At 45.4% G+C, this 12,183-nt stretch overlaps 1 protein-coding gene across 2 annotated transcripts in view; it reads right to left on the bottom strand.

Annotated features, from left to right (window-relative positions):
- Positions 1-7,306: 7,306 nt before the first annotated feature.
- Positions 7,307-12,183, bottom strand: part of morn2 (MORN repeat containing 2) — a 62,234-nt gene continuing 57,357 nt past the window's right edge. For both annotated transcript variants that reach the window (XM_068045763.1, XM_068045765.1), the window contains exon 6: positions 7,307-7,600. In XM_068045763.1, coding sequence (XP_067901864.1) covers positions 7,498-7,600 — 103 coding nt within the window. In that variant the 3' untranslated portion in view covers positions 7,307-7,497. The remainder of the gene's footprint in view (positions 7,601-12,183) is intronic.

The following is a 12,183-nucleotide window of genomic DNA, read 5'->3' as shown; positions in this document are numbered from 1 at the left end:
GGCAGTAGTCTGCATGGAATGTCCTCAAGGCCCTACGGGAAAAGGAGATGGTGAAACCTGTCGGATGGTTCCCTGAGCAGACTGCCAAAGTCATTTGTCAGAATGCCTCATCACCAGAACTTTCAAACAAGCACCAAGCCATAGCTTGACTGGTGGTGAGAAGAGCCCTCCCCGTCAGATCCTTCCTGCATGCCTGGAGTCTCACCCCCTCCCCACGCTGCTGTCGAGGTGGCTGTGGTGGGGAAGAGACTGTTGCCCATCTCCTTCTGGAATGTGTCTTTGCAAAGCAGGTGTGGAAAGAGATGCAGTGGTTTTTGTCGAGGTTCATCCCAAGCAGCTCTGTAGCACAGGAGTGCTGTTCCCAGGGATGCACACTTAGATAAACATTAACTGCTGCTGGAGGGCCATCAATTTGGTGAAAGATGCTCGTTGGTCTGCCCGAAACTTGCTGCTCTTCCAGTGCAAAGCATTGTCCATGACCGAGTGTTGCAGACTGGCTCATTCCAAGGTCCAGGACTACGTGCTGAGGGACGCACTAAAGCTTGGGGCAGCTTCCGCAAAGGCTCAATGGGGAAAGACCACTGTGTAAGGTCCTCCTGCTGTAGTGAACTGAGGGGCTGGACCCATGGAAAACCCCTCAGGCTGCATGCACTAAAATATGGTTTTGCTGTGAAATGTACATTGTATGAAAAATGGAATGGATGGGTTCTGAGGCAACTCACTTCTGTATTGAAGAAAACTGATTTCCTTTGCTCTTTCTGGAATGTCAACTTGGATCTGTTTTGAACTGTTTCGTAACGTATTTTTCTCAGATTTTTATGAATTAAGTATGTTTATGGGGGAAAAAAGCTTGTTAAGTGCGGCTAAAAAGGTTCCCTTGAATGCAGTTTGGGAATTATGTCCCCCCCTCTGCCCTTCACACTTTGTATCCCAGTCGATATTGGGGTAGTTGAAATCCCCAAGCATCACCACCCTAAAGTTATTGCACTCAGAAATTTGCTTGCATATTTGTTCCTCTCACTATTTGAGGGCCTATAGTACACTCCCAGTAATATGGCTGCCTTCTTTTTATTTCTGAGCTCCACCTACATGGCCTTGTTTGATGATTAATTTAGCATATCATCCCTCCTCAAAGCTGTTATTGATTCCTTGACTAATAATGCTGCACCCCTCCCCCCCCTTTGCAGGGATGTTGAGCTGCCATTCTTGCCTCTCCTTCAGCCAAGTTTCCGTTATAGCAATGATATTGTGTTGTCGTGTGTCTCTGTGATCTCAACTCATCTGCTTTATTTACTATACTCCTTGTATTTAAATAAATACCCTTTAACACTGCCAAATTCCTGTGCTGCACACTTTTTAACCTTTGCTTCTTCTGTTTTTAAAGTCACTCGCCAATTTTGCTAATTTTCTGCGTGCTGTTCCCTGCCCTGAAATTGTCCTATCTAAGACTACACTCAGGTTCCCATCCCCCGGCCCATCTAGTTTAAACCATCCCCAACTGTACTAGCAAACCTTCCTGCAAGGAGATTTGTCCCAGTCCTGTTCAGGTGCAGACTATCCGGCTTATACAGGTCCCACTCATCCCAGAAGTGGTCCCAATGCCCCAGAAATCTGAAGCCCTCCCTCCTGCACCATCTCTCCAGCCATGCATTCATCTCGTGTATTTTCCTATTACTAAACTCACCAGCATGTGGCCTTGAGAGTAATCTGGAGATTATTACCCTTGTTGTCCTGCTTGCTAATTTCTTTCCCAACTCCCTAAACACAGCCTGCAGGACCCTATCTGTCTTTCTTGTTACATGGATGGTACCAATGTGGACCACGACCACCAGCTGTGCACCCTCGCCCTCCAGAATGCTCTGTAGCTGCTCAGTGATATCCATGACCCTTGCACCAGGGAGGCAACATACCATCCTGGAATCACATCTGCGACCATAAAAACGCCTCTCTGTTATTCTAACCATAAAATCCCCTACCACTATTGCTCTCTTGTACTTTTTCCTCCCTCCCAGCCGTGATGTTCCAGTCATGACTCTCACTGAACTCGACAGAGGAACCCTCCTTTCTATCCGTACTCAGAATTGAATACCGGTTAGAAAGTGGGATGCCCTCCTGGGACTCCTATACTACCTGCCCTGACCTTCTTGTCGTCTGGCAGCTATCCAGTTCCTCTCTGCCTGTGCTCTCTTAAGCACCGGGTTGACTACCTCCTGAAACGTGCTATCCACGTAGTCTTCCACCTCGCGGATGCACCACAGTGACTCCAGCTGCCGCTCGAGCTCCGAAACCCGAAGCTCAAGCTTCTGCTACCGAAGACACTTCCTGCAGATATGTTCGTCAAGGTCACATGGTATGTCCACGACTTCCCACATACCACAGGAAGTACATTCCACTTGGTCGAGCTGCCCTGCTATAACTTAGCTTTGCAATGAAATGTAGCTAGTGTAATAACTTACCAGCTATTTGCAATCAGCTTTATCCCCTGTACCGTTGAGGCTGTAAAGACAGAAAAGAAAGAGACCAAAGAGAACCTACCCCCACCCCCACCCCTAACCCAGCCAGCAAAATCCCCACACTCTCTCATGGAGGAGCTTATGTGTTGAAAGCCCTGAGCTATGGTGACACACATGAGCTGACATGGGGATACACATCTGCTGCTGCTGGTCTAAATAGAGCCTCCTTTCTTGTGACTCCCAAGGTCCTGCATCTTTGCCCAGCTGAGCATGGCTATGTCTGTCCTCTATCCTCTAAGGGGGGACTGCCCACAGCAGCCTCGGCCTCTGTCACCTCCTCCTGCACACTAGTGCCGTGATATTTACCCAGTGCCTCCTTTCCTAATCACGCGTGAGGACCCACCAATTTGAGTGCATCTGCGCTGGTGGAGCGTGTGCTTGTAAGATGTAACAGTGCTGGCTCTGCTGTTTTGGTCTTTTGCAATAGTCCCAGTGCCATGATAGACTCAGGTGTGTTCCCCTCTACAACAGAACCTGTGAGAGACACAAGAAAGGGATCAAGAGAACTAGCTTTTGACAGCGCTTCCTAATGCAGCTGAGTTTTTTGCCACGCTGTCAGATGAGGAGGTGTGGAATCCATCCCCTTCATGTACAGATTGCAATATCTTTTCACCCTCATCTCCAGGTATTCCTATTTCTCCTTCCCCAACTTGGTTCAGTGTGGCCACCCTGGCGTTTTTCATGGCTCACTCCTCCATGGCAGTGACAATGGCGAGCTGGGGCACTCCTCCTCAAGTGAGAATCCTCTCTTGGGAATCATGTTCTCTTTTCTCCTGCAAGGAAAAAGAGGGAAATAAGGTCCTGCTTGCCTATCTGACCAATGCCAGCGGCTCATATACATAAGAAGCTGCATGTATCAGTGCTGGCAAGGCCTCACCAGTGCTAGGGCTCTGAGCCTTGCTGAGGGGTCGGTGAGCACCCTGAGCACACATTCCTCCCATGTTCAGGAGTCTCAGGCTCCTCAGCCAGTGTGTCTGCTGGAGGTTGAGTACTCAGAAGCCTTTCATCAAGGTCTCCCATTGTACTCACCTTGCCAGAGTGGTGATGGAACCTTTTTCGGCATTTCAGCCAGTTCCTCTGTTTCAGTCACCTCCAGCCATGCCTGCTTTGTTTGGCTGGGTGACCCATTCCTTCCATTTTCTGGAAACAGGAGCTCCCTCCTCTTCCTCACAGCCTGCAGGAGGACCTTGAGGTCAATATCCGAGAAGTGACGGGCAGCCCTGGGTGCCAAGCTTCTGCCTCTCCTCCTGTCTCCCTGGTTCTAGCATTTCTTCTTTCAAATGATTGCCTCAGTAATGGTTGCTTTTAAATCGGGCCCACGCTTCAGCAATCCCACTTCCATCCTGCACTTGCAGCCGCTAATTGCCACCCAATATGCCCTCCAGCCAATGAGCAGCCACCTCTGTAAAAATTGCAGGTTGTGATTACCACCACCATCACGTACCACCTCCCCACCCCCCCCCGCCACCCCACCCACAACCCCGGGGTAGGGTCGGTGCCCAGAAATGGTGCTGATGTTGACTTCTCAACCCTGGAGGCAAAAGAGAGGGTCATAGGAAATGGAAGGGCCCTGGTAAGATAATAGTACGTGATGGTAAGACAGTGCTTATCAAGCATGGCAATCAAACTGTTAAGTTTATTCCTCACGATTAATCAGAATTAATTACAATTCACCAGAAGTGAATCTTGTCAGAAAATTATCATGCACCAGAAAAAGAGCCTCTGATAGTGCAAAAGGGAGATCTGGCAGTAGTAGTCCTGACAGACATAAAAGTACAAGTAGAGGCCATAACTTGAGTAGATTAGACAATGAAATAAAGACCATGGAACAGAACCAGAAGCAGAAGTCCTCATGTTCGTGAAGTTTTGGTAGGTGCTGATAAATTTGCAGATAAACTAATAGAGAGGAAAACAAAGAGAATTAGATAATTGGAGAGAGTTTGGAGTTTATTCAGAGGTATCAGATAAGAGGCAATCAGCTTTGTCACATAGGTGAATTTGTACTGAAAAAATCCTTACAGATGAGACTTTTAAGGTTAAAGCGAGGTTAGTTGCTAGGGGATTTGAAGAGCGACTGGGTGATACAGATGTTATAGTGGACTCTCCCATAGCTGGAAAAGTAATCTTGAAAATTTGTTTAGCTCTTTTGGCCACATATTCATGGGCAGGTAGATCAATCGACATAAACGCTGTATTTCTGCAAGGCAATACTTTTCAGAGAGAAGTGTTTCTGAAACTGCTCAAAGAGGCGGCAGATGCAGGAGGGAAACTATGGAAACTAAACAAATGCATCTGTAGCCTGAATGATGCTTCCAGGTTGTGCTATTTTTCAGTGAGATCTGTTCTGCTGAAAATCTATTGTGTTCAACTAAACGCAGATCCTGCAATGTTTCATTGGTATCATAAAGGAAAACTTTCAGGCATCTTCATGATGCACATTGATGATTTCTTATGGGGGGTACTGTGGAATTCGAGAAATGTGTTATTATTAAGATTAGAGTAGAATGAAAAAATTAGGAGTCAGTCATGTGGGGCTTTCAAATATATTAGTTTAGACATTAAGCAGAGTAGGTCTGGAATAATTTTAAATCAACAATCCTATTTAGAGTGTTACTCACAACCCAATTAATCATACGAGGTCCTCACAGAAAGATGATGTTATATCTAAAGAAGAGTTTGATTGGTCAGTTGGATTGGTTGGGCACACAAGTTAGATGCTGGTTTTGATATCTTGGAGTTAAGTATTGTGGTGAAACACCCTAAAGGCGGGAATGTTTTAAGGGCAAATAAAACATAAAAATTTTAATCTGAAGAAATGTGAACTTAAGTTTCCATCCTTAGGTGATACAGAGGACATGAAATGAGTCATTTTAGTGATGCTTCACATGCTAATTTTCCTGATGCGTATTTGAGCAGAGATAGTTTCATAATATTTCTTATGGGTGAAAATGGGAAATGTTGTCCCTTAGTGTAGAAGATAAGAAAATAAAAAGGGTTGTTAAAAGTACTTTGGCTGCTGAAACACTGGCTCTTGTGCAGGGAGTGGATATGGGATTCTATTTGTCAAAATTATTAAGTGAAATTCTGTACAATGGGCATACTGAAGACAGTATACCCATTGAATGTTATGTAGATATTCATTCATTGTGGGATAATATACACTCCCCAAAAAGCGTGAGTAAGAAAAGGTTAGGGCTTGACTTTGCTGGCTTGAAATAAATACTGGAGAATAAGGTAATCCTCTAAAATTAAATGGGTGGATGCAAGTCATCAATTGTCTGATTGTATTACAAAAAGAAATGCATGTACAAAGTATTATGAGTCCTCACAATGTAAATCCTTATTCAGAATATAGAGGTTTTTGATTTAATTTGTTTTGAAATTTTGGTTGTACATAAGGGTAGAATTTTGGAATCCCACCAGAGGCGGGACTGGAGGAGGACAGGCCTGGAATTTCCTGCCACTGGACAGCCGGCCAGTTTTCCAGCACGGTCCCGACTCAGGGCCGTTTCTAAGGAGGCAGGATCAGATAAGAGATGACTACCTGCCCACATGTGGTGGATAGCCAATTGAGGCCAATAAGGGGCCTTTTAAGGTCCCTCTCCTGTGCTGACTGGAATTTTCCTGTTGGCAAGCGAAACCCAGGCAGTGAAAGGAGGCAGACCAGTGGGGAGGAGAGCCCGAGCGCTTGCAGCACTTTAAGACACCCTCCCCCGCTGTTAATGCAGGAAACCCTTCCACAGGGCAGCTTGTGACCATTTTTATTCTCAAAGATTTTAAAAGTGCTGAGATGGTGCCTCCATCTTGAGATGCCCTCTCTCTACATCAGCAGGCTGCAACTTTCTCACACCTGGAGGTTGCTCTAGCATCAGGAGCCCGCATGCCATCCTTAATTGGATGACGAGCACGCTCTCTGGCCATTAATTGGTCAATGCAACAAAAGTCTGCTTGGTGTGTGTCGCCCACTCCATGTGATGTCAGAACCCAGAAATGATCCGAACCCCAAAACAAAATCTTACCCATAAAGTCAAATTTTTATTTAAAGGAAGAGGGAATCTGTTAATTGTATATTGTGTTTAATCATAGGCAGGTGCTGGGCATTAACTGCGGATTCACTTGTGCCCCCATAAATACACAGACAGTAATGATTGGGATAGGAGGTGCTTGCTTGATTTTTTTTAATTTCTTCATGGGATGTCAGCATTGCTGGCAAGGCCAGCATTTGTTGCCCATCCTGAATTGCCCTTGGGAAGGTGGTGGTGAGCAGCTTTCTTGAACTGCTGCAGTCCATGTGGTGTCGGTACACCCACAGGACTGTTAGGAAACGAGTTCCAGGTTTTTAACCCAGCGACAGTGGAGGAATGGCGATATAGTTCCAAGTCAAGATGGTGTATGGCTTGAAGGGAAACTTGCAGGTGGTGTGTTTCTATCTGTCTGCTGCCCTTGTCCTTCTAGGTGGTAGAGGTCATAGGTTTGGGAGGTTCTGTCAAAGGAGCCTTGGTGAGTTTCTGTGGTATAACACTGGTGCTCTCCCTGTATTATGCTGTGTATGGTGTATGTTGGCATCATTATAATATTATGTCTGTGAGCTATTCTCTCGTTACAGCTTGTGGCCGTAGTGGCCATTTTTATTCTTAAAGCACAGCACTGCCCCAGGCTAAATGGTCCAACACAGCACCTCCGCACCTGCATCATATTGTGAACTCCATTATCTCCTGTTGTATCCTGATCAAATAATCAGGATATTCTAGTTAATGTTACATTACTTGAATTGAACAAATAAAACAAACATATTGGAATTATTCAATTGGATGTTTTAGTGTAAGCTAAACATGTGTATAATGTGGACTCTTTGATAGAAAACTATATTTTTACTGTAATATTTTTAGTTGTATAGAAACATTCAGTGATGTTTAAAAGAAAACATCATTCAGAAACGAGATTGCATGACAATGTTTCAGAATCAGTCCCATCCAGACAGCGATTATATATCCATTTTCAACTTCAGCCCTGGTGCAGCTCTGTAATGAAATGTGCCAATCCATTCATAGTCGTCTGCATCTATGAACTTGCCTTCCCCTTCCAATCTGCAAAGGAACAACGTATGAAAAAGTATACCATGGAAATGACATGTATATGTTCTTTTATACAATTTATGCATTAAAAATATTACTGAAGTAGGATGGAATGACCATTGTTTCTTTAACGCTTGGCTGTATACTAATACTCTGCCAATCTCCTAACTAGATCAATAAATAGCATTTAATTCCATGAACTTCACCTTGAACTAACAGTGTCTTATGAGGGACTTTATAGAATGCCTTCTAGAAGTCTACATAAATAAAGAAAAAAAAAATGCTCGCATTTATGGAGCATTTTTCCTGCCCTCAGGACATCCTAAAAGTGCTTTACAGCCAGTGAAGTATTTTTCAATCATAGTCACTGTTGTAATTTAAGAAAGGCGACAGCTGATTTGCACAGAGCAAGCTCCCACAGACAGCTATGTGATAATGACCAGATAATTTTTTTTTGATGTTGATTGAGTCAAACTATGTAGTCCTGGGCATTCATCACCCTTTAGTGCCATTATTTCCTTCATTACTGTTAATTTGCTTACATTAATATTGGTAAGATCCCATCCTTGATTCAATATTAGTTTTTTGCACTGTCTGGCATGCTACCCTCTTCCTCTACTGTAAATACTGATGCAAAATTATTATTTAACATGTCCGCCATTTCCTTATTTCCATTTATATCACCATTGTGAACTTTTTAAAGCCAAGGATCCTGTATGCTTTTTGAATAGCCTTCTCTTCTTATCCTGCCATTTTCAAAGATTTGTGTACGCATACAGATCTCTGTTCCTGCACCCCCTTTGAAATTGTTCCATTTAGTTTACATTGTCTCTCCACATTCTTGCTACAAAATTGTATCCATTGACACTTCTCTGCATTGAATTTCACCAACCATGTGTCTGTTCATTTCACCAGTCTGTCCAGATCCTCCTGCAGTCAATTACCTTTCTCGCTGTTTACTACACTTATTTGGTCTCCTTGTCTCGAGAGACAATGGGTAAGCGCCTGCAGGTGGTCAGTGGTTTGTGGAGCAGCGCCTGGAGTGGCTATAAAGGCCAATACTAGAGTGACAGACTCTTCCAAAGGTGCTGCAGATAAAATTAATTGTCAGGGCTGTTTCGCAGTTGGCTCTCCCCTTGCGCTTCTGTCTTTTTTCCTGCCAACTGCTAAGTCTCTTCGACTCGCCACACTTTAGCCCCGCCTTTATGGCTGCCCGCCAGCTCTGGCGATCGCTGGCAACTGACTCCCACGACTTGTGATCAATGTCACAGGACTTCATGTCGCGTTTGCAGACGTCTTTAAAGCGGAGACATGGATGGCCAGTGGGTCTGATACCAGTGGCGAGCTCACTGTACAATGTGTCCTTGGGGATCCTGCCATCTTCCATGCAGCTCACATGGCCAAGCCATCTCAAGCGTCGCTGGCTTAGTAGGGTGTATATGCTGGGAATGTTGGTCGCCTTGAGGACTTCTGCGATAGAGATACGGTCCTGCCACCTGATGCCAAGGATTCTCCGGAGACAGTGAAGATGGAATGAATTGAGACGTCGCTCTTGGCTGACATACGTTGTCCAGGCCTCGCTGCCATAGAGCAAGGTACTGAGGACACAGGCTTGATACACTCGGACTTTTGTGTTCCGTGTCAGTGCGCCATTTTCCCACACTCTCTTGGCCAGTCTGGACATAGCAGTGGAAGCCTTTCCCATGCGCTTGTTGATTTCTGCATCGAGAGAGACAGGTTACTGGTGATAGTTGAGCCTAGGTAGGTGAACTCTTGAACCACTTCCAGAGTGTGGTCGCCGATATTGATGGATGGAGCATTACTGACATCCTGTCCCATTATGTTCGTTTTCTTGAGGCTGATGGTTAGGCCAAATTCGTTGCAGGCAGCCGCAAACCTGTCGATGAGATTCTGCAGACACTCTTCAGTGTGAGATGTTAATGCAGCATCGTCAGCAAAGAGAAGTTCCCTGATGAGGACTTTCCGTACTTTGGTCTTCGCTCTTAGACGGGCAAGGTTGAACAACCTGCCACCTGATCTTGCGTGGAGGAAAATTCCTTCTTCTGAAAACTTGAACGCATGTGAGAGCAGCAGGGAGAAGAAAATCCCAAACAGTGTAGGTGCGAGAACACAGCCCTGTTTCACGCCACTCAGGATAGGAAAGGGGTCTGATGAGGCGCCGCTATGCTGAATTGTGCCTTTCATAGTGTCATGGAATGAGGTGATGATACTTAGTCGCTTTGGTGGACATCCGATCTTTTCTAGTAGTATGTGTCTGTTCATTTCACCAGTCTGTCCATATCCTCCTGCAGTCTATTACCTTTCTCGTTGTTTACTACGCTACTGAGGTTCATGTCAGCTATAAACTTTTACATTAGGTTCTATATGTCCAATTCCAGATCAACAATATATATCAAAATGAACAGTTGTCTAATATCAGTCCGCAGGGGAACATCATTACATACTTCCCTTCGGGCTGAAAAACAACTGTTCACCATTATTCTTTGTTTTCCAGCCATTAGTCCATATAAACCAGACACCTTCTCTGTTCAATCCCTGCCCTGTATGGAGTGTATTGATGGGATCATTCTACAATTTGCCTCAGCATTAGGGATGGGAAAAGGCAGCAGGATTCTCATTTTGTGGGTTCTAACCAGCAATCCCTGCTGGAAAATCATATACAGGGACTTTTTTTCCAAAAATATACTTTATTCATAAAAATCTGTTTAAAAAAAACATTACAAACAGTTCAAAACAGCACCAAGTTGACATTCCAGAAAGTGCAAAGGAAATCAGTTTTCTTCAATACAGGAGTGAGTTACCTCACAAACCTTCCATTTCATTTAACATGCTGGGAATGCTAGTCCCACATGCTCAGTTTATGGTGTACCCTGGCTACTCGCTCCTTCCAGGTTTTGGCACAAACACCGGCCCTTCCGAATCATATCCCCAGCACCTTCAGGTAGTCTGACCTAACGGTGAACGGGACAATGGATTGGTCGGCCCAGTTCCCAAAGAAAATGGCCTTGTTCTTGCCGCAGTTTACTTTGGCTCCCGAGGCCAGTTCAAATTGGTCGCAGATGCACACCAGTCGGCAAACAGACAGCGGATCCGAGCAGACGTCATCCATGTACAGGGAGGCTTTGACCCAAGTGCCTCCACTGCCTGGGATTGTCACCCCTCTTATGCCCGCATCCTTCCTAATGGACTCAGCAAAAGGTTCGATACAGCAAACAAACAAGACAGGGGAGAGAGGACAGCCCTGTCTGACTCCAGATTGGATCGGGAAACCTTCTGATTCCCACCCATTGATTGAGACTGCGCTACTGATGTTTGTGTAGAGCAGTTTGATCCAATCGCGGATTCCTTCCCTAAACCCCATTTTGGAGAGCACGTCCATCATGTAGGTGCGCGATATCCTGTCAAAAGCCTTCTCCTGGTCCAAGCTGATGAGGCAGGTGTCCACCCTTCTGTCCCGTACAAAGGCAATTGCATCCCTGAGTAGTGCAAGACTATCAGAGAGCTTCCTGCCGAGTACAATACAGGTCTGGTCAGGGTGAATCACCAACTCCAGAGCAGACTTGACCTGACTGGCGATGACTTAGCGGTTTGTCCAGTGTCTCCCGCATGCTGTCATCCAAGGCCTCCGTGACAGATTTTATTTTTTTATTTATTTTTTTTATTTAGAGATACAGCACTGAAACAGGCCCTTCGGCCCACTGAGTCTGTGCCGACCAACAACCACCCACTTATACAAACCCTACAGTAATCCCATATTCCCTATCACCTACCTACACTAGGGGCAATTTATAATGGCCAATTTACCTATCACCTGCAAGTCTTTGGCTGTGGGAGGAAACCGGAGCACCCGGCGAAAACCCACGCGGTCACAGGGAGAACTTGCAAACTCCGCACAGGCCGTACCCAGAATCGAACCCAGGTCCCTGGAGCTGTGAGACTGCAGTGCTAACCACTGCGCCACTGTGCCGCCCCAGATGACAGGAAGGACTGGAAGGCCGTGCTGTCCGTGGGCTTCACGTCGTACAGCCCAGCATAAAAGGATTTGCTGATCCTTAGTATGTCAGACCACGAACAGAATATTTTTTTTCCACAAAAATATACTTGATTCATAAAAATCTGTAAAAAATACATTACAAAACAGTTCAAAACAGCACCAAGTTGACATTCCAAAAAGTGCAAAGGAAATCAGTCTTCTTCAATAGAGGAGTGAGTTGCCTCACAAACTTTCCATTCCATTTTACATGCCATGCACATTTCACAGCAAACCCATATTTGGTGTATACAGCCCGAAGGGTTTCCCATGGATCCAGCCCCTCAGTTCACTATGGTGGAAGGACCTTACACAGTGGTCTTTCCCCACTGAGCCTTTGCAGCGGCTGCCCCAAGTTTTAGTACATCCCACAGCATGTAGTTCTGGACCTTGGAATGTGCCAGTCTGCAACACTCGGTCGTGGACAACTCTTTGCGCTGGAAGAGCAGCAAATTTCGGGCAGACCAAAGAGCATCTTTCACCGAATTGATGGTCCTCCAGCAGCATTTAATGTTTATCGCGGTGTGCATCCCTGGGAACAGCC

The sequence above is a fragment of the Heterodontus francisci genome, chromosome 13, assembly GCF_036365525.1.
Source record: "Heterodontus francisci isolate sHetFra1 chromosome 13, sHetFra1.hap1, whole genome shotgun sequence".
Taxonomy (NCBI): Eukaryota; Metazoa; Chordata; class Chondrichthyes; order Heterodontiformes; family Heterodontidae; genus Heterodontus; species Heterodontus francisci.
This window is presented reverse-complemented; position numbering and strand designations above follow the sequence as displayed.